The sequence below is a fragment of the Nomascus leucogenys genome, chromosome 11 (genome assembly GCF_006542625.1).
Source record: "Nomascus leucogenys isolate Asia chromosome 11, Asia_NLE_v1, whole genome shotgun sequence".
Taxonomy (NCBI): domain Eukaryota; kingdom Metazoa; phylum Chordata; class Mammalia; order Primates; family Hylobatidae; genus Nomascus; species Nomascus leucogenys.
The window spans coordinates 44,550,307-44,572,837 of NC_044391.1; the positions used below are offsets into that span (position 1 = coordinate 44,550,307).

At 49.1% G+C, this 22,531-nt stretch overlaps 1 protein-coding gene and 1 non-coding gene across 2 annotated transcripts; both read left to right on the top strand.

The window, feature by feature from the left end:
- Positions 1 to 836: 836 nt before the first annotated feature.
- Positions 837 to 11,009, top strand: LGALS4 (galectin 4). The gene is made up of 10 exons (XM_030822216.1): positions 837 to 1,523; positions 1,853 to 1,941; positions 4,404 to 4,608; positions 6,105 to 6,239; positions 8,809 to 8,835; positions 8,925 to 8,963; positions 9,154 to 9,183; positions 10,276 to 10,364; positions 10,523 to 10,688; positions 10,770 to 11,009. The coding sequence occupies exons 1-10, from the start codon at positions 1,479 to 1,481 to the stop codon at positions 10,914 to 10,916; spliced, it is 972 nt and encodes a 323-aa protein (XP_030678076.1). The 5' UTR covers positions 837 to 1,478; the 3' UTR covers positions 10,917 to 11,009.
- Positions 11,010 to 14,189: 3,180 nt separating this feature from the next.
- On the top strand, positions 14,190 to 14,297 carry LOC115837471. The gene has a single exon (XR_004032503.1). It is a non-coding gene; the product is annotated as a U6 spliceosomal RNA (small nuclear RNA).
- The last annotated feature ends 8,234 nt before the right edge of the window (positions 14,298 to 22,531 follow it).

Below are 22,531 nucleotides of genomic sequence, written 5' to 3' on the forward strand. Positions count from 1 at the left end.
AATGATCAAGGACTCTATGAAGTTGATACTATTATGATTATTATTATGACTATTATTGTTGTTATTTTTAGAGAGAGGGTCTTAGTCTGTCACCCAGGCTGGAGTGCAGTGGCATGATCATAGCTTGCTGTAACCTTGAACTCCTGGGTTCAAGCGATCCTCCTGCCTCAGCCTCCGAGTAGCTAGGAATACAGATGTGTGCTACCATGCCCAGCTAATTTTTATTTTATTTTTGTAGAGATGGGGTTTCACTATGTTGCCCAGGCTGGTCTTGAACTCCTGGGCTCAAGCAGTCCTCCTGCTTCAGTTTCCCAAATTGCTGGGGTTGTAGGCACGAGCCACCACACCCAGCCCAAGGTTGATACTACTGTTTGTTTTTTTTTTTTGTTTTTTTTTTCTGAGTAGCTGTTGGACCCACAGCTAGATCTTCTTATTTGGCAGATTAATAACATACAGGCATTACTGGATCACAAATTCATTTTTAAAATATTTTGATAGCTATTCAATACTTGTTTCCTCTCTTATGAATTTTTTTTTTTTTTAAACAAAGTCTCCCTCTGTCATCCAGGCTGTAGTGCAGTGGCGTGACCTCGGCTCACTGCACTCTCCACCACTCAGGTTCAAGTGATTCTCCTGCCTTAGCCTCCAAGTAGCTGGGATTATAGGCACCCACCACCATGCCTGGCTAATTTTTGTATTTTTAGTAGAGACTGAGATTTTGCCAGGCTGGTCTCGAACTCCTGCCCTCAGGTGATCCACCCACCTCGGCCAACCAAAGTGCTGGGATTACAGGCATGAGCCACTGCATCCAGCCGATACTACTACTATTCCCATTTTACAGATGAGCACATGGGCAAATTGAGGGTAATTCACTGACCCATGATCAGACAGCTGAGAAGTGGCAAAGGCAGGATTTGAACCCAGAACCTCTGGCTCCACACACTAGTAATCTAAACCACTCTCTCTACAATACAACGTACATGGTAAAGACGTGTAGTGGGCACGCAATCAACGTAGGTCCCTTCACAGTTGCTGGGAGAGGCAGGAATTCACACTTCCTCCGCGTTCTCCTCCGCTGCCCACCTGTCCTGGATCACTCCTGCAGCCCTGCCCTGCCCTGCCTGGTCTCACCCTCCCTCTGCCAACAGAAGTCTGGGCAGGGTTTTATGGGCTCTGATAAGGCCCTGGCAGGGCCAAAGTTCATGAGCACTTCCTCTTTGCAGGAGGGCCTAGGGGAGGGGACCCAGGTGATTTGGGTCCTGGCTGGTCACCAGGGAAGCTGGCAAGGGAAGCGAGACTAGGGTGCACTCTAGGAGAAGCCGACAGCCTGAGAGTCCCAGAAGAGGAGCCCTGTGGACCCTCCCCTGCCAGCCACGCCCCTACCCTGGGTATAAGAGCCACCACCGCCTGCCATCTGCCACCATCTCCCACTCCTGCAGCTCTTCTCACAGGACCAGCCACTAGCGCAGCCTCGAGCGATGGCCTATGTCCCCGCACCGGGCTACCAGCCCACCTACAACCCGGTGAGACGCCAGCTCAGGCCCCGCCCCGCCCACAGCTCCGTCCATAAGCCCTCACACCAATTTTCCCCACTCTGATCCTGGGGGGCCCCATCTGACTCTGTGGTCTGATTTACCCAAAGCTGACCCCGACCCTCGATTTACTCCTACCCTGACCTCAGGACACCTCTGTGTCCACGTCTAACTGTTGGCCCTCCTCATCTTCAACCTGGCCCTCCCCCATGGTTTCCTCTCCCCTGCTTAAGGGACTGGGGGGTTTTCTGGGAGGGGTAAAGGCTGCAACAGGCAGACGCAGATGGCTTGTGAGTCCCCTCACCAGGTCTCTTCTCCAGACGCTGCCTTACTACAAGCCCATCCCGGGCGGGCTCAACGTGGGAATGTCTGTTTACATCCAAGGAGTGGCCAGCGAGCACATGAAGCGGTAAGACCCTCCCCAAGCCAGGCCGGGCTGGCAGGGGACTTCCAACAGGGTGCTCTGGGCCTGGCTGTTGGGGGCTTTCTGCTCTTACCCCACCCTGGTGGAGAGGGGACTCTTTTTCTGCCCCACCCAATAGCCAGAGGCGAGCCTGGGACAGATCAGGAGTGGGCACGTGGGGACCAGAAGGTTCAGGGAGGGCTCACCTTGAGATGCAGCCCCTGAGTTGGACATTAGACTGAAGCTGATGGGTGCGATGGCAGGAATTCAGATCACAGGCTCAGAGCCGGGTCCCCGAGTTAAAATCCCAGCTCTGCCACTCCCCAGCTCTGTGTTGGTGAAAGGGTGAAAGTGACTATACCTCTCTGTGCTTCATTTTCTTTTCTTTTCTTTTCTGTTTTTTGTTTTTTGTTTTTGAGATAGAGTTTTGCTCTTGTCACCCAGGCTGGAGTGCAGTGGCATGATCTTGGCTCACTGCAACCTCTGTCTCCCAGGTTCAAGCGATTCTCCTGTCTCAGCCTCTTGAGTAGCTGGGATTACAGGCATGTGCCAGCACACTGGCTAATTTTTGTATTTGTAGTAGAGATGGGGTTTCACCATGTTGGTCAGGCTGACTTCAAGTGATCCGCCCATCTCGGCCTCCCAAAGTGCTGGGATTACAGCCACTGCGCCTGGCCCAGTCTTAGCTTTTAAAAAGGGCCTTAACACGTTGATAATAATTGGCCTCACAGGACTTTTTTTCCTTAGAGATAGGGTCTTGCTCTATTGCCCAAGCTGGAGTGCAGTGGCACAATATTATAGCTCACGTCGGCCTCCAACTCCTGGGCTCAAGTGATCCTCCTACCTCATCTTTCCAAGCAGATGGGACTACAGGCATGTGCCACCATGCCCAACTAATTTAATTTTTATTTTTTATTTATTATTATTATTTGTTTTGTAGAGACAAAGTCTTGTTATGTTGCCCAGGCTGGTCTTGAACTCCTGGGCTCAAGCTATCCTCTAGCCTTGGCCTCCGAAAGTGCTGGGAGGATCAGGCATTGTTGTGAGCCACTCTGCCCAGCCTGTTGTTTATTTATTTATTGTTTACTTCTTCATTGAGTGCCCACTCTGTGTCCTGGCACTAGGGATGGAGGAGTGAACAGGACAGAGACCCCTGCCCTCGTGGAGCTGACGTCCTAGTAGGGGAAACATAAAAAATAAGTCCAGGCCAGGCGCGGTGGCTCAGGCCTGTAATCCCAGCACTTTGGGAGGCCTAGGCAGGTGGATCACCTGAGATCGGGAGTTCGAGACCAGCCTGACCAAAATGGAGAAACCCCGTCTCTACTAAAAATACAAAATTACCAGGGCATTGTGGTGCATGCCTGTAATCCCAGCTACTCAGGAGGCTGAGGCAGGAGAATCACTTGAACCTGGGAGGTGGAGGTTTCAGTGAGCCAAGATCGTGCCATTGCACTCCAGCCTGGGCAACAAGAGTGAGACTCTGTCTCAAAAAAAAAAAAAAAAAAATGTAGAATATGTAAGATGTCAGATGGTATTAAGCGCTATGAAGAAAATGAGGAGGGAAGGGAGCTGGGGAGTGTGTGTGCAGACAGAGGTTCCCTTTAAATTGTCCCTTTAAATAGGGCGGCCTGGCCGGGCGTGGTGGCTCACGCCTGTCATCCCAGCACTTTGGGAGGCCGAGGTGGTAGGATTGCTTGAGCCCGGGAGTTTGAGACCAGCCTGGGCAACATAGTGAGACCCTGTCTCTACAAAAAAAAAAAAAGCCAGGCATAGTGGCATGTGCCTGTAGTCCCAGCTACTAGGGAGGTTGAGGCAGGAGAATCAGTTGACCCAGGAGGTTGAGGCTGCAGTGAGCCACCATCGTGGCCACTGCACTCCAGCCTGGGGGACAGGGCGAGAACGTGAGACCCTGTCTCAAAAAAAGAAAAAAAGGTCAGGCACGGTGGCTCACACCTGTAATCCCAGCACTTTGGGAAGCCGAGGCAGGTGTATCACCTGAGGTCAGGAGTTTGAGATCAGCCTGGCCAACATGGTGAAACCCTGTCTCTACTAAAAATACAAAAATTAGCCGGACATGGTGGTGCACGCCTGTAATCCCAGCTACTCGGGAGGCTGAGGCAGGAGAATCACTGGAGTCCAGGAGGCGGAGGTTGCAGTGAGCTGAGATCACGACACTCCAACTCCAGTCCAGCCTGGGCGACAGAGCAAGACTCTATCTCAAAAAAAAAAAAAAAAAAAAAAGGAAGGAAAGGCTGTGAGGCGAAGGTGTGGTGGTGGGAGTCTGCCCCCCTCAGAACTCAGGTCCCCTCCACGCTGTGGCCCACAGTGCCAAGGCTGCCCCTCAGAGCTGGTGCTGAGGTACGGGCCAGGGAGCCCTGGGACAGGGTGGCGGGGAGAGGGCTTCCTGGAGGGGGCCCCCAGGCACTGGGAGGTGGCACCAGGGGAACGAGCTCTTCGTGTCCCCCCAGGTTCTTCGTGAACTTTGTGGTGGGGCAGGACCCGGGCTCAGACATCGCCTTTCACTTCAATCCGCGGTTTGACGGCTGGGACAAGGTGGTCTTCAACACGTTGCAGGGTGGGAAGTGGGGCAGCGAGGAGAGGAAGAGGAGCATGCCCTTCAAAAAGGGCGCCGCCTTCGAGCTGGTCTTCATAGTCCTGGCTGAGCACTACAAGGTCTGCCTGCTTTCTCTCTTGTTTCCTGAGCTGGAGTGCAGTGGCGCCATCTCGGCTCCTTCTTTCCTTCCCTCCTGCCTTCCTTTTCTTTCTTTCTTTCTTTCTATATTTTTTTTTTTTTTTTTTTTGAGATGGAGTTTCACTCTGTTGCCCAGGCTGGAGTACAGTGGCATGATCTCAGCTACTGCAACCTCTGCCTGCTGGGTTCAAGAGATTCTCCTGCCTCAGCCTCCCGAGTAGCTGGGATTACAGGCGCGTGCCACCATGCTCAGCTAATTTTTGTATTTTGAGTAGAGATGGGGTTTCATCATGTTGCCCAGGCTGGCCTCGAACTCCCGACCTCAGGTGTTCTGCCCTCTTCGGCCTCCCAAAGTGCTGGAATTACAGGCGCGAGCCACCGCACCCAGCCCCTTCCTTCTTTTTCCTCTTTTTCCTTCCTCTTTCTCTGTTCTCTCCTCTTTCCTTCCCTCCTTCCTTCCCCACTTCCCTCCTCTCTTCCTTCTCTCTCCTTCCCTCCTTCATTTATTTCCTTTTTCCATCCCCACTTTTTATGTCAACTTTTCTTTTTCCTTGTTTCCTGCCTATTTTAAAAAATCCTCTTTTAGCGCTTTTCCTTAGTCCCATTACCCTACTGCTGAGAGCCTTGTAATACATTTCATGTGTATTTCCTCCTACCACTTTGTGTTTTTTGCAGAACGTGTACTTTTTTTTTCCCCTTGAGACTGGGTCTCGCTCTGTTGCCCAGGCTGGAGTGCAGTGATGCAAACAGCTCACTACGGCCTCAGCCTCCCCGGGCTCAGGTGATCCTCTCACATCAGCCTCCGGACTAGCTGGGACTCTAGGTGCACACCACCACGCCCGGCTAATTTTTGTATATTTTTGTAAAGACGGGGTCTTGCTATGTTGCTCAAGCTGGTCTCGAACTCTTGATCTCAAATGATCCCCCCACCTTGGCCTCCTAAAGTGCTGGGATTACAGGCATGAGCCACTGTGCCCAGCCAGTGAGCTGACTTTTGACCTTAGCTTGACCTCTGAGCTGTGGACTCCAAGGTTCCTGATGCTGAGGCTGTCCCAGCTCATCCCCAAGACTAATGACTCCCAGTGAAAAAGATCCCTGTTCCTTGCTTTTTTTTTTTTTTTTTTTTGAGGCAGAGTCTTGCTCTGTCACCCAGGCTGGAGTGCAGCAGCGTGATCTCTGCTCACTGCAACCTCCACCTCCCGGGTTCAGGCGATTCTCCTGCCCCAGCCTCCCAAGTATCTGGGATTACAGGCACCCGCCACCATGCCTGGCTAATTTTTGTATTTTTAGTAGAGATGGGGTTTCACTATGTTGGCCAGGCTGGTCTCGACCTTCTGATCTCAAATGATCCACCCACCTCAGCCTCCCAAAGTGCTGGGATTAGAGGCGTGAGCCACGGCGCCCTGCCCTTACTTCCTGTTTGTACCTTCCCAGGATCATAGGTGCTGACTCCTGACCCCCCATCTCTGCCCTCCAGGTGGTGGTAAATGGAAATCCCTTCTATGAGTACGGGCACCGGCTTCCCCTACAGGTGGTCACCCACCTGCAGGTGGATGGGGATCTGCAACTTCAATCAATCAACTTCATCGGAGGCCAGCCCACCCAGTGCCAGGTGTGAGGGTCCCATCCCTTCTTGCGTCCTTCCTTTCTAAATTCAGTTCCACATTCTTTTTTTTCTTCTTTTTCTTTTCCTTTTTTTTTTTTTCTGAGACGGAGTCTCGCTCTATTGCCCAGGCTGGAGTGCAGTGGCGCAATCTCAGCTCACTGCAAGCTCCGCCTCCCGGGTTCACGCAATTCTCCTGCCTCAGCCTCCCGAGTAGCTGGGACTACAGGTGCCCGCCACCACGCCCGGCTAATTTTTTTGTATTTTTAATAGAGACAGAGTTTCACTGTGTTAGCCAGGATGGTCTCGATCTCCTGACCTCATGATCCACCCGCCTCGACTTCCCAAAGTGCTGGGATTACAGGCGTGAGCCACCGCAGCTGGTCTATTTTTTCTTTTTGAGATGGAGTCTTGCTCTGTCGCCCAGGCTGGAGTACAGTGGCGTGATTCTGGCTCACTGCAACCTCCGCCTCCCAGTTTTAAGCGATTCTCCTGCCTCAGCCTCCCAAGTAGCTGGGATTACAGGCACCCACCATCACATTTGGCTAATTTTTGTATTTTTAGTAGAGACAGGGTTTCCCCATGTTGGCCAGGCTGGTCTTGAACTCCTGGCCTCAAGTGATCCACTGGCTACAGTCTCCCAGAGTGCTGGGATTACAGGTGTGAGCCATGGTGCCCAGCTGCGTTCCACATTCATTTATTTCCCAAGTATCTCCCTCTGCTGAGTGATGCCAAGAGCCCCGTGATGATCAAGGGAGCCCACTGGGAAGACAGACCCATCACTGCAAGGGATCAGGGCCAGGATGGGGAGGGCCAGGCTGAAGGGTTGCAGTTGGGTTTGGGCCCAGGCAGAGGGATCAGGGACAGGATAGGGGGTGGGTGGAGGCAGGCAGAGGGGTCAGGCCCTGGGCTAGGCAGGGCTGGAGACAGGAATGACTGAGATATCTCTGGGCCCTCACCTCACTGGGCTCACAGACATGGCATCAGAGAGTGACAGCCCAGAAATGGTCAGGGCTGTGATAGGGAGGGCACAGGCACAGGGGTCGGGGCTGGGATATGGAGTATGTAGGAGGTTTGGGAGCCTAAAGGAAGGGCTTGACTAGTCATGGGTCAGGAAGGCAGTGCTTCCTGGAGTAGGAGGAAGTGTGTAAGGTGAGTCAGGAAGTGAGGATAAGGAAAGGCAAAGAACACACGATCGTGAACGAATTCCCAAGAGGTTGCTTAACACCATCATTAAAAATAAATAACATACAATTAAATTGAGTTTCTCAATTTTATTTAATTTTATTATTATTATTATTATTTTTGAGGCAGGGTCTGGCTCTGTCACCCAGGCTGGAGTGTGGTGGTGCAATCACAGTTTACTGCATTCTTGACTTCCTGGGTTCAATCGATCCTCCCACCTCAGCCTCCTGAGTAGCTGGGACTACAGGCACGCACCACCATCCCCAGCTAATTTTTAAATTTTTTGTAAAGACAGAGGGGAGGAATTTTCCTATGTTGTCCAGGCTGGTCTTGAAGTCCTGACCTCAGGTGATCCACCCACCTCAGCCTCCCAAAGTCCTGAGATTATAGGCGTGAGCCACAGTGCCTGGCTTATAAAGCTACATTTTTTGTTTTGTTTGTTTGTTTGTTTTTTAGATGGAGTCTGGCTCTGTGGCCCAGGTTGGAATGCAGTCGCGTGATCTCAGCTCACTGCACCTTCTGCCTCCCAGGTTTAAGCAATTCTCCTTCCTCAGCCTCCCAAGTAGCTGTGATTACAGGCACCTGCCACCACGCCCAGCTATATAAAGCTACTTTTAAAAGGCCTTCGGAATAGCTGGCTGAGAATAGAAGTCAAGGCAGAAAGGAGTTAATTACAAGGAGGAGAAAAGACGAGGTAACAGAGAGAAAGAGAGAGAGTAAAAGTTAAAGGTGTTAGACTTGGGAGGCTGAGGCGAGCAGATCACCTGAGGTCGGGAGTTTGAGACCAGCCTGACCAACATGGAGAAACCCCGTCTCTACTAAAAATACAAAAGTAGCTGGGCATGGTGGCACATGCTTGTAATCCCAGCTACTCGGCTGGCTGAGGCAGGAGAATCGCTTGAACCTGGGAGGCGGAGGTTGAGGTGAGCAGAGATCGTGCCACTGCACGGCAGCCTGGGCAACAAGAGCGAAATTCCGTCTCAAATAAATAAAATAAAATAAATAAAGGTGTTTGGCAGAAGGAAGCCCCTGCACTGAGGTGTGGCCAAGACAGAGAGAGAGACAGAGACACAGAGACAGAGGCAGAAACTGAGATCAAGATCAGCGAGTGAGGGCCCCGGGACAGCAGGAAGACAGCACAGGGAAGGGCACAGAGAATGAAATGGACCAAGCATTGTCCTAAAGCTTTGAGGTGACTCACTGGGCATCAGCAATCCCCGAACATGGGGTGCCCCTCTCCGTGAATCTGTGATTGGGGTGCCACCCTTTGATGCCAGAGTTCCCTGGCACAGTGGTGGTGGTGGTGGGCCACCCCAGGGCAGGGACCCTCAACATCTTTCAGTCCCAAATCTGGGGACCCTCTCATAACCGCTTTCTCTTTCTGTGCCCACAGGGACCCCCGATGATGCCACCTTACCCTGTAAGTACTTGCTGATGGATAAGGGTCTTCCCCCCTAGTGGGGGTCCCTCAGCCCCTCTCACCCTTCCTGCCTTCTGTCTATCATTCAGGGTCCCGGACATTGCCATCAACAGCTGAGCAGCCTGCCCGTGAGTGGGAGGGCTGGGAGGCCCCTGGGTGGGGAGTGGGAATGGTGAGAATTGGGGTAGGGGGAGCTAAGAGGGGTTGCAGCCCCAGGTGTACTAACCCAGCACCTAGAGAAACGCCGGAGTCTAATGGGTGTGTCATAGATATCTGTTGACTCTTGGAGAATAATATCGCTTCTTCCTCACTTCACAGACCATGGAAGGACCCCCAACCTTCAACCCGGTATGGCTTGGGGAAACAGATGGATGGGTGGGGAGGGGGCACGGATCCCCGGGGAACCTGAGACAGCCAGAAAGAGAGTGGGCTGAGGGTGTTTGGAGTGGGAGGTAGGGGGAGGGTAGATAGAGTTCGTGGTCAGGTTTAGGGAGCGGAAGGGGTTGGGGATGTTTTCCAGGAGGAGTGGGGCCTCTCAGAAAATTTGTTCTTGAGCCGGACGTGGTGGCTCACCCCTGTAATCCCAGCACTTTGGGATGCCAAGGCGGACGGATCACGAGGTCAGGAGATCGAGACCATGCTGTCCAGCATAGTGAAACTCTGCCTCTACTAAAAATACAAAAATTAGCCGGGCATGGTGGTGCGTGCCTGTAATCCCAGCTACTCAGGAAGCTGAGGCAGGAGAATCACTTGAACCAGGGAGTCGGAGGTTGCAGTGAGCCAGGATAGCGCCACAGCACTCCAGCCTGGCGACAGAGTGAGACTCCGTCTCAAAAAAAAACAGAAAAAGAAAAAGAAAATTTGTTCTTAGCTGGACTCGGTGGCTCATGCCTATAATCCCAGCCCTTTGGGAGTTCAAGGCAGGTGGATCACTTGAGGTCAGGAGGTCCAGACCAGCCTGGTCAACATGATGAATCCCTGTCTCTACTAAAATGACAAAAGTTAGCCAGGTGTGGTGGCGCACACCTGTAATCCTAGCTACTAGGGAGGCTGAGGCAGGAGAATCGCTTGAACCTGGGAGGCAGAGGTTGCAGTGAGCTGAGATTGTGCCTGGGTAACTCCAGCCTGGGCAACAGAGGGAGACTCTGCCTAAAAAAACCAAAATTTATTCCTTTGTTCCTGCAAGTCTGGGCATGGTGGCTCATGCCTGTAATCCCAGCACTTTGGGAGGCTGAGATGGGAGGATTGCTTGAGCCCAGCAGTTTGAGGCTGCAGTGAGACTTGATCATGCCACTGCACTCCAGCCTGGGTGACAGAGTAAGACCCCATCTCTTATAAGAAAAAAAGAAAGGAAAGAAAAGAAAAGAAAAATAAAATTTCTTCCCACATCTGGCTCTGCTAAGCTGAGAGAGAATGGGACCCCCCGTTCTCTTCCCACAGCCTGTGCCATATTTCGGGAGGCTGCAAGGAGGGCTCACAGCTCGAAGAACCATCATCATCAAGGGCTATGTGCCCCCCACAGGCAAGAGGTATAACGTAGACTAGGTGGGAACCCCCAGCCCCCTCCTCCCTCAGACCCAACAGTCTAGACCCTCTGTCCCCTCCTCCTTTATGGACTCAGAGGTCCAGCCCAAAGGCCCCTCCCCACTGGACTCCATCTGACTCCCCCCTCCCTCTCTGTCCCCAGCTTTGCCATCAACTTCAAAGTCGGCTCCTCAGGGGACATAGCTCTGCACATTAATCCCCGCATGGGCGACGGTACCGTGGTCCGGAACAGCCTTTTGAATGGCTCGTGGGGATCCGAGGAGAGGAAGATCACCCACAACCCATTTGGTCCTGGGCAGTTCTTTGATGTGAGTCTGAGCTCTCTTTTCCCACTTCCTTCCAGGGCCTCAGTCCTGGCCCTGGCCTCACGCCCGCCCCTCTCCCTGCAGCTGTCCATTCGCTGTGGCTTGGATCGATTCAAGGTTTACGCCAATGGCCAGCACCTCTTTGACTTCGCCCATCGCCTCTCGGCCTTCCAGAGGGTGGACACAGTGGAAATCCAGGGTGATGTCACCTTGTCCTATGTCCAGATCTAATCTATTCCTGGGGCCATAACTCATGGGAAAACAGAATGATCCCCTAGGACTCCTTTCTAAGCCCCTAATAAAATGTCTGAGGGCATCTCATGAGTGTGTGTCTCCATCTGCTTCCCCGCTACTCTTCCCTTCCTTGGTTCAGTCATGCACTTCATCTATCCCTCATTCTTCCAGTCATCTGACCATCCATCCTCCCATCATCGTAAACCTGATTATGCCCCAAGCACTGATTTAGGGCTCATTCACTTCTCACAGCAACCCCAAGAGGTAGAAACAATTATTATCATCCTTCTGTAACAGATGAGGAAACAAAGGAAAATAAAACAAATTGCCCAAATTACACAGTGCATAAAAGGCAGAAGGAGGATTCAAATCCAGCTTGGCTCCCAAAGATCTGCACACTTAACCACTATACAGCCTGTCGTTCCATCTATCCATGCATCCATCTCTCCACTCATGTATCCCAACATCCATCAATCTCTCCAAAAGTCCATCCAACCATCCATCAACCAAACATCCAACCATCTAGACCTCATCAATCCATCCATTGAGCTGATTGTTCAACCATCCTTTCATCCAACCCTTTATCCATCTACCCATCCATTTACCTCTGCACCCATCATCTCATTGTCAATCTCTCCAAACATCCAACCAACCATATGTTCACCCATTCATCCAAACATGTAACTGTTCATCTACTCACCAGTCTGTCTAGCTCTATCCAGCTGTTTGTCCATCCATTCTTTCATTCAACCTTTTATCCATCACCCCATCTGACCATCCATCATCTTCTCCATCCATCCAAACATCTAACCATATACCAGTCTATCTGTCTATTCATTCAGCCATCCTTACAAAGTCTAACTTTCGTCCATCCATTCATTTATTCATCCCTCCATTTGTCCATGTAATTCTCTGCTTTCCATCACACTCATCCATTTGTCCTCCATATGCCCATTCATCCCTCCATTCAGCAATTCATCACTTTTCCGTCTCTTTCTATCCAATTATCCATTCATCTCTTCATTATCTATTTTTTTCCAACCCTTTTCCAACTCAAGCTGGAAAGTTATCCATTCATTTATCTTTTCATCTCTCCATCTGTCCACCCAACCATGCTTTCATCAAATCACTCTTTTGCTGATTTCATCATTCATTGATTTCTTCTTTTTATTTTTGTTTTTTTTTTGAGACAGAGTTTTGCTCTTGTCACCCGGGCTGGAGTGCAATGGTGCGGTCTCAGGTCACTGCAACCTCCACCTCCCCAGTTCAAGCAATTCTCCTGCCTCAGCCTCCCGAGTAGCTGGAATTACAAGCACCCACCACACGCCCGGCTAATTTTTGTATTTTTAGTAGAGACAGGGTTTTGCCATGTTGGCCAGGCTGGTCTTGAACTCCTGACCTCAGGTGGTTCAATCCGCCTCCCAAAGTGCTGGGATTACAGGTGTGGGCCCCCATGCCTGGCCCATTCATTGATTTCTTTCTTTTTTTTCTTTCTTTCCTTCTATTTTTTTTTTTTTTTTTTTTTGAGATGGAGTCTTGCTCTGTCGCCAGGCTGGAGTGCAGTGATGCGATCTCGGCTCACTGCAACCTCTGCCTCGTGGGTTCAAGTGATTCTCCTGCCTCAGCCTCCTGAGTAGCTGGGGCTACAGGCGTGTGCCACCAAGCCCAGCTAATTTTTGTATTTTTAGTAGAAACAGGGTTTCACCATGTTGGCCAGGATAGTCTCGATTTCTTGACTTGTGATCCGCCCACCTTGGCCTTCCAAAGTGCTGGGATTACAGGCGTGATCCACTGCCCCTGGCTGATTTCTTTACATTTTCATTCATCCATCTATTCTTTATTCACTCTTGTGTTGACTTATTCACCAGACACTGACTCATCAACTTTTTTTTTTTTTTGAGACGGAGTCCTGCTCTGTTGCCCAGGCTGGAGTGTAGTGGCACCATCTCGGCTCACTGCAAACTCCGCCTCCCAGGTTCACGCCATTCTCCTGTCTCAGCCTCCCGAGTAGCTGGGACTACAGGCACCCGCCACCTCGCCTGGCTAATTTTTTTGTATTTTTAGTAGAGACAGGGTTTCACCACGTTAGCCAGGATGGTCTCGATCTCCTGACCTTGTGATCCACCTGCGTCGGCCTCCCAAAGTGCTGGGATTACAGGCGTGAGCCACCGCGCCCAGCCTGACTCATCCACTTTCAAATTAGCTGGGTTGGCTTTCTGATGTAATGGGTTAGCAAGCTTCAGGACAAACCATGAAGTGATGAATTAAACCCTCTATATTATTAATTGAATAAAATGCTGTAAAACCGGTTATTAGCATGACTCAAACTAAGTTTAAATGTTTGCATGTCTAAAGCAACTTTCTGGAGTGATGGATATATTCCATATCCTAGGTCACACAGCTCTGTGCATTTGTTAGAACTCATTGGCTATATATTTTATTTTATTAAATTCTCTTTTTATTTTTGTTTTTATTGAGACAGGATCTCACTCTATTGCCCAGGCTGGAGTGCAGTGGTGTGATCACAGCTCATTGCAGGCTCAACCTCTGGGACTCAAGTGATCCTCCCACCCCAGCCTCCCAGGTAGCTGGGACCACAAGTGTGCACCACCATGCCCAGCTAATTAAAAATATATATATTTGTAAAGAGGGGGGTCTCCTTATGTTGCCCAGGCTGATCTCGAATCCCTGGGCTCAAGCAATGCTCCTGCCCTAGCCGCCCAAAATGTCAGGATTACTGGTGTGAGCCACTGTGCCCAGCCAACTGTACATTTTAGATTTGTGCATTTCACCGATATAAACAAAGAATCTTTCCACAAAGCTTACCACAAGGAAAGAATCATAAACAAATATTGTACTCTAGCTAATGATGTACTTCTGAAATGTTTAGGGGTGACAAATACTGGTGTTTACAATTTACTTCAAATGGATAAGTAAATAAAATGATGGCTGGGTGCGATGGCATGAGCCTGTAATCCCAGCACTTTGGGAGACGAGGTGGGAAGATTGCTTGAGCCCAGGAGTTCAAGACCAGCCTGGGCAACATGGCGAGACCCTGTCTCTACAAAAAATAAAAAAGTAAGCCAAATGTGGTAGCAAACATCTGTAGTTCCAGCTGCTAGGGAGGCTGAGGCAGGAGGTTGGCTTGTGCCCAGGAGTTCAACGCTGCCGTGAACCATAATCAGGCCACTGCACTCCAGCCTGGGCAACAGAGCAAAACTCTGTCTGTTTCTAAAAAAATACAAAATATTAAAATAAAATAAAGAAATAGTGCTCGCTTCAGCAGCACATATACTAAAAACTGGAATGATGCAGAGAAGATTAGCATGGCCCCTGCACAAGGATGACAGGCAAATTCATGAAGTGTTCCATATGTTTTGGCCAGGTGTGGTGGCTCACGCATGTAATCCCAACACTTTGGGAGGCCGAGGCAGGCGAATCACAAGGTCAGGAGTTTTTGAGACCAGCCTGGCCAACGTGGTGAAACTCTGTCTCTACCAAAAATACAAAAAATTAGCCGGGCATAGTGGCGGGCGCCTGTAATCCCAGCTACTCGGGAGGCTGGGGCAGGAGAATCGCTTGAATCCAGGAGGCAGAGGTTGCAGTGAGCCGAGATCGCGCCACTGCACTCCAGCCTAGCAACAGAGTGAGACTCCGTCTCAAAAAAAAAAAAAAAGAAGAAAAGAAAAAAAGAAGATGGTCTTCTTCTTCTTCTTTCTTCTTTCTTCTTTCTTCTTCTTTTTCCCCTCTGTGGCCCAGGCTGCAATCTACTCGGCTCACTGCTGCCCGCGCCACGGACTACCTGGGACTGCCACCGCGCGCCACCGCTGCCGGCTTTTTCTCCTTTGCCTGCAGGCGCGCGTCCGCCATGTTGCCCACGCTGGTCGCCAGCTCCTGACGCCGAGTGCTCTGCCCGCCTCAGCCTCCCGAGGTACTGGGACTGCAGACGGAGTCTCGCTCACCCGGTGCTCGGTGTTGCCCGGGCTGGAGCGCAGTGGCGTGGTCTGGGGCTCGCGGCAGCCTCCGCCTCCCAGCCGCCTGCCTTGGCCTACCAGGGGTGCTGGGATTGGCAGCCCCTGCCCGGCCACCGCCCCCGTCTGGGAGGTGGGGAGCGTCTCTGCCCGGCCGCCCATCGTCTGGGAGGTGAGGAGCGCCTCTGCCCGGCCACCCATCGTCTGGGAGGTGAGGAGCGCCTCTGCCTGGCCACCCATCGTCTGGGAGGTGAGGAGCGCTTCTGCCCGGCCACCCATCGTCTGGGAAGTGAGGAGCGCCTCTGCCCGGCCGCCCCGTCTGGGAAGAAGTGAGGAGCGTCTCTGCCTGGCCGCCCCGTCTGGGAAGTGAGGAGCGCCTCTGCCCGGCCGCCCCGTGTCTGGGAAGAAGTGAGGAGCTCCTCTGCCTGGCCGCTCCGTCTGGGAGGTCTACCACGGAGGCCAGAAGCAATGTGGGGGCTGGACGTGGTGGCTCACGCCTGTGGTCCCGGCACTCTGGGGGGCGAGGCGGGTTGATCACTTCGGGCTAGGAGTTCGAGACCAGTCTGGCCAACTTGGCGAAACATGAAAAATACAACAGACAAACCAACCAACCAACTCAGTGACAACAAAACAGGTCTACGCTGGAGTCATACTCTAATTTTTTCTATTTTCCTCCCTTTCTGATCCTTTATCCCACTTTCTTTTTCTTCCTCTTCCTACTCCCTCTTCTTTGTCAAATAGAGGATTGAGTTATTATCACTGATCCATATAAAGTCCCTCTCTCATTTATTTTAACTCCCACCCCCCATTTCTATTCCCCGACTTCCCATGTGTAACCTTCCTAATATGTTTGATACGCATCTTTTTGTTTGTATGTATTTTTAGAAAATGTTTATTGTTTTGTGTGCAAAAAAATTTAAAAAAAAAACTCCAAAAAAAAAAAAAAGAAAAAAAAAAAAGAAAAAAAGAAGATGGTGATGGATGGATAGAGGGTGGATAGATGGATCTATGTGTGATAAAGCAAGTTGAGTAAAATGTTATATAGAATCTGGTTAGGGTATATGAGGTACTCATAGAATAATTCTCTTAACTTTTCTGCATGTCTGAAAAAATTCATTATAAAATGTTGGGGGGAACCTTTGCATACAAACTTTGCAAACATTGTATCATACAATGATATGAACTGTAAATTTTTTAGGAGTTATAATGGTAATGAGGTTTTGTTTAAAAAGAGAGCCTGCCAGGCGTGGTGGTAGATGCCTGTAATCCTAGCTACTTGGGAGGCTAAGGTGGGAAGACTGTTTGAACCCGGGAGTTTGAGACCAGCCTGGGCAGCATAGTGAGACTCCATCTTGAAAATAAAAATTAAAAAATAAATATCATTTAGAATTATACACATATTTATGGATAAGATTATATAACACCTTTTAAAAATCCAATTTAAAATGGGCAGAAAGTTTCAATAAACATTTCTGCAAAGAAGATATATAAACGGCAACCCATGTCATTAGGGAAATGCAAATCAAAACCACATGACATATCTCCTCCTGGGTTCAAGTGATTCTCCTGCCTCAGCCTCCTGAGGAGCTGGGATTACAGGCACCGCTACCACACCCAGCTAATTTTTGTATTTTTAGTAGAGATGGGGTTTCACCATATTGGCCAGGCTGGTCTTGAACTCCTGGGCTCAATCAATCCTTCCACCTCAGGCTCCCAAAGTGCTGGGATTACATCTGTGAGCCAAGGTCTGGGGTTACCTTTTGAGATGATAAAAATATTCTAAAATTAGATTGTGTCGATGGATGCACCATGTGAATATACTAAAAAACATTGACTTGTATACTTTGAATGGGTGACTTGTATGGCATATGAGTTATATGTCAATATAGCATTTATAGAAAGATCCAGGAGGATGGGGAGGAGAGAAGGGAAGCTGAATCATAAATTCTAAATGTCTTTGAAAACAAACTTAATAAAGAAAGTTTAAGGTTGGGCACCATGGCTCACAGCTGTAATCCCAGCACTCTGGGAAGCCTAGCTGGGAGGATCGCTTTAGCTCAGGAGTTTGAGACCAGCCTGGGCAACATAGTGAGACCCTGTTTCTATATGTATTTAAAAATCATTTTCTTTTTAAAAATAATTTAATTTAAAAAAATTGGCCAGGCATGGTGGCTCACATCTGTAATCCCAGCACTTTGGGAGGCTGAGGCAGGCGGATCATTTGAGGTCAGGAGTTTAAGACCAGCCTGGCCAACATAGTGAAACCCCGTCTCTACTAAAAATACAAAAAAATCAGCTGGGTGTGGTGGCGTGTGTGCCTATAGTCCCAGCTACTTTGGGAGGCTGAGGCAGGAGAATTGCTTGAACCAGGGAGACGGAGGTTGCAGTGAGCTGAGATCACACCATTGCACTCCAGCCTGGGCAACAGAGCCAGACTCCAACTCAAAAAAACAAAAATTGAGACAGGGTCTCACTATGTTGCCCAGGCTGGTTTTGGATGCCTGGGCTCAAGCAATCCTCCTGCCTCAGCCTCCCAAAATGCTGAGATTACAGGTGTGAGCCACCATGCCTGGCCTAAAATAAAAATTAAAAAAATTCAAAAGAAGGACTGGCCGGGCGCGGTGGTTTACATCTGTAATTCCAGCACTTTTGGGAGCCAAGATGGGTGGATTGCTTGAGCCTGGGAGTTTGAGATCAGCCTGGCCTAAATGGCAAAACCCCATCTCTATTAAAATTACAAAAATTAGCCAGGTGCAGTGGCATGAGCCTGTAGTCCCAGCTACTTGGGAGGCTGAGGCAGGAGGATCGTTTGAGCCCAGAAGGTGGAGGTTGCAGTGAGCCAAGATTAAGCCACAGAGGGAGACTGTCTCAAAATAAATAAAATAAATAAATACATAAATTTAGTAAATCTCTAAGTATGTGGAAATTAAAAAACAGACTTCCGGCCAGGGGTGGTGCCTCACACTTGTAATCCCAGCACTTTGGGAGGCCGAGGCGGGCGGATCACGAGGTCAGAAGTTCAAGACCACCTTGACCAACATGACACCCCGTCTCTACTAAAAATACAAAAATTAGCTCGGCATGGTGGTGCATGCCTGTAATCCCAGCTACTCAGGAGGCTGAGGCAAGAGAAGCGCTTGACACGAGAGGTGGAGGCTGCAGTGAACTGAGATGAGGCCACTGCACTCCAGCTTGGGTGACAGAGCGAGACTCCATCTCAAAAAATAATAATAATAAAATAAAAAATAAAAAACAGACTTCCAGATGACACGTGTCAAAGAAAAACTCAAAAGAGAATTTAGGAAAGATTTTGAGATAAAAATAAAAAATAAAAACACAGGATCTAAAGATATACAAGATCCAGCTAACCATAGTACTTAGAGGGAAATTTATAGCTTTATGTGTCAGAAAGGAAGAAAGGCCAGGCACGGTGGCATGCGCACTTTGGGAGGTCAAGGCGGGGAGGATCGCTTGAGGCTAGGATTTCAGGGCTGCAGTAAGCCATGATTGCATTACTATACTCCAGCCCTCCAGTCTGGGGGACAGAGCAAGTTCCTATCTCTAAAAAAAAAAAGAAAACAAAAAGAAAAAAAATGAAAAGAAAGTCCTCAAATGGGCCAGGCGCGGTGGCTCATGCCTGTAATGCTGGCACTTTGAGATGCTGGGGCAGGTGGATCACCTGAGGTCAGGAGTTCAAGACCAGCCTGACCAACATGGCAAAACCCCGTCTCTACTAAAAATACAAAAATTAGCCAGACGTGATCACAGGTGCCTGTAGTCCCAACTACACAGGAGGCTGAGACAGGAGAGTCTCTTGAATACAAGAGGCAGAGGTTGCAGTGAGTCGAGATTACACCATTGCACTTCAGCCTGGGTGATGGAGCAAGACTCCGTCTCCAAAAAAAAAAAAAAAAAGAACCAAAGGAAGGAACTCAAATAAATATCTAAGTGAAAATCAATGAAATAGAAAATATAAAAACAATTGGGAAATGAATATAACAAATTTGCCCATCAACAAGTGACTGGATAAGCGAACCAAGGTCATACAATGGATTATGTAGACGGCCAAGGCTCTTCACCCCCTAAAGGTTTGTTGAAGAATTATTGACATGAGGCTGGTTGATTAACAGAAGACAAGGCATATAAATATATCTATATTTCTATACTCTCATACATAACGTGTATATGAGAGTCTTTAGAATGATGACCCAAAGATACAGAGGAAATTGTCTATTTCTATGTATAGTTTAATAAAGTTTTCGTTGTTGTTGTTGTTGTTTTGAGATGGAGTCTCACTCCATCATCCAGGCCAGAGTGCAATGGCGCCATCTTGGCTCACTGAAACCTCTGTCTCCCTAGTTCAAGTGATTCTCCTGCCTCAGCCTCCCTAGTAGCTGGGATTACAGGAGCCCACCGCAATGCCCAGCTAATTTTTGTACTTTCAGTAGAGACAGGGTTTCACCATGTTGCCCAGGCTGGTCTTGAACCCTTGACCTCAAGTAATCCACCCACGTTGGCCTCCCAAAGTGCTGGGATTACAGGCGTGAGCCACCACACCTGGTCTAGTTTAATAAAGTATGGACAGCCCTATAGAAATATGACTGGAGGGGCCGGGCATGGTGGCTCACGCCTGTAATCCCAGCACTTTGGGGGGCCAAGGCAGGCGGATCACAAGGTCAGGAGATCGAGACCATCCTGGCCAACATGGTAAAACCCTGTCTTTACTAAAAATACAAAAAATTATCCAGGCATGGTGGCAGGCGCCTGTAGTCCCAGCTACTCGGGAGGCTGAGGCACAAAAATGGAGTGAACCCAGGAGGTGGAGCTTGCAGTGAGCTGAGATTGGGTCACTGCACTCCAGCCTGGGTGACAGAGTGAGACTCTTTCTCAAAAAAAAAAAAAGAAAAAAAAGAAATATGACTGGAAGAAAAGGGTATGATCTAATGCGAGTACACTGAGTGGGGAGAACCAGGAAGGACTTTCTGTCTAGATTTTTTTTTTTTTTTGGCTCTTTGAGTATGTATTTTTTTTGGTGGAGGTATGGGGCAGGACCCTCTCTGGAATGGGAGTCTTATGACTCACAGTCAAATAAGGTAGGACAGATTATTAGTATTATTTTGAGACGCGGTCTCCCTTTGTCCCCCAGGTTGGAGTGCAGTGGCATGATCACTGCTCACTGCAGCCTCAACATCCCCGGCTCAACAATCCTCCCATTTCAGCCTCCCAAGTAGCTGGGACTATCAGTGTGCACCACCACACCCAGCTAATTTTTTTTTTTTTTTTTTTTTTTGAGACAGAGTTTCGCTCTTGATGCCCAGGCTGGAGTGCAATGGCGAGATCTCAGCTCACTGCAACCTCCACCTCCTGGGTTCAAGCCATTCTCCTGTCTCAGCCTCCTGAGTAGCTGGGATTACAGGCATATGCCACCACACCTGGCTAATTTCCTGGCTAATTTTGTATTTTTAGTAGAGATGGGGTTTCACTATGTTGGTCAGGCTGGTCTTGAACTCCTGATCTCAAGTGATCCTCCCGCCTCAGCCTCCCAAAGTGCTGGGATTACAGGCGTGAGCCACCACGCCCGGCCTGTGGTCAGCTTTTATACAGATAGGGTGGAAGAAAAGTTAAAGTAATATTTTTAGGTTTTATGGCTGGCTTTGGGCAAAAGGGTTTTGGTTTTTATGACCTGCCTTTGGGGAAGAGAAATTCTAGTTTTTATAGCTAGCCTTGGGGACAATGGGACTGAGCGACAGGAGGGCAGGAAAAGGTCCCAGAAAAACTTTTGCTACTGAAGCTGCTGCTGAGGACTTCATTTTGGAGTTTATTTTCATTTTCTTTTCTTTTTTTCTTTTTCTTTTTTTTTTTTTTTTTTTTTTTTTTTTTTTGAGATGGAGTCTTACTCTAACACCCAGGCTGGAGTGCAGTGGTGCGATCTCGGCTCACTGTAACCTCTGCCTCCTGGATTCAAGCGATTCTTCTGCCTCAGCTTCCAGAGTAGCTGGGACTAAGGTGTGTGCCACTAGGCCCAGCTAATTTTTTTGTATTTTTAGTAAAGATAGGGTATCGCCATGTTGGCCAGGCTGGTCTCGACCTCTACTAAAAAATAGAAAAAATTAGCTGGGCGTGGTGTAGTCCCAGCTACTCTGGAGGCTGAGGCAGGAGAATGGCGTGAACCCGGTAGGCGGAGCTTGCAGTGAGCCGAGATTGCTCCACTGCATTCCAGCCTGGGTGACAGAGCGAGACTCCGAGACTCCGTCTGAAAAAAAAAAAAAAAAAAAAAAAAGATGTGGTTTCATTTTGATGCCCAGGCTGCTTCTCTGGAACGCCTGTCTTCATAGGCTCCTCCCGCCTCGGCCTCCCAAAGTGCTGGAATTATAAGCATGAGCCACTGTGCCCAGCTCATTTGGGGGCACTGTTTTCTGAGACCCAGCAGTTGCAACTCAGACAAAAAGAAATGCAAAACCACACGAATAAACCTCAAAAACATTACACTAAGCAACAGTAGTCACGTTTATTTAAAAAAAAAAGTGCCGTACTTTTATGCCAAGTTTTATAGCAGGAAAAACTAATTTATGAAGCTAAAGAGCAGATCAGTGGCTGCCACCCAGGTGACAAGGGTGTGGTTGGGAGAGGTGTGGAAATATCCTGTACCTTGATCGTGGTGGTGACCACACAACCGGATGTATTCATGGAACTGTAACCTAAAAAGGAAGAATTTTATTGTATGTAAATTACACCTCAATGAAGTTGATTTTAAAAAATAAAACAGGCCAGGTGGGGTGGCTCACGCCTGTAATCCCAGCACTTTGGGAGGCGAGGAGGGTGGATCACCTGAGGTCAGGAGATCGAGACCACCTTGGCTAATATGGTGAAACCCCGTCTCTACTAAAAATACAAAAAATTAGTCGGGTGTGGTGGCGGGCGCCTGTAATCCCAGCTACTCAGGAGGCTTAGGCAGGAGAATGGCTTGAACCCAGAAGGTGGAAGTTGCAGTGAGCTTAGATTGTGCCACTGCACTCCAGCCTGGGTGACAGAGTGAGACCCTGTCTCAAAAAAAAAAAAAAAAAAAAAAAAGGCTGGATGTGGTGGCTGACACTTGTAATTCCAGCACTTTGGGAGGCTGAGGCACGCAGATCGCTGGAGCTCAGGAGTTCGAAACCAGCCTGGGCCACATGAGGAGACCCCAGTTTCTACCAAAAAAAAAAAAAAAAAATTAGTCGGGTGTGGTGGAACATGCTGGCAAGGTGGAAGGATCCCTTGAGCCCAGGAGGTGGAGGCTGCAGTGAAGCAGGGACCACTGCACTCCAGCTGGGGCAACACAGTGAGACATTGTCTCAAAAAACGAACATAAATCAAAACATGGTTTCTCAAAGGCTTAGACCCCAAGGTGAGGAATCACTTTCACTTAGTTCTGGTTCATGCTCCACCATCTACTTGATGTGTGACCTTGAACAAGTCACTCAACCTTGGGCATCAGATTCCTCATTGGCAAATTATGCCTAATAAAAGGATCTCCTTCAGAGGGTTGTTTGGGGGATTCAAGGAATGGTCACACAGTGGCTAACATGTAGAAGGGACTTGGGGGATGTTAGTTATAGAGCTATGTATCAGAATCTCGACTTTCTCCAAAAGTCTGTATAAACT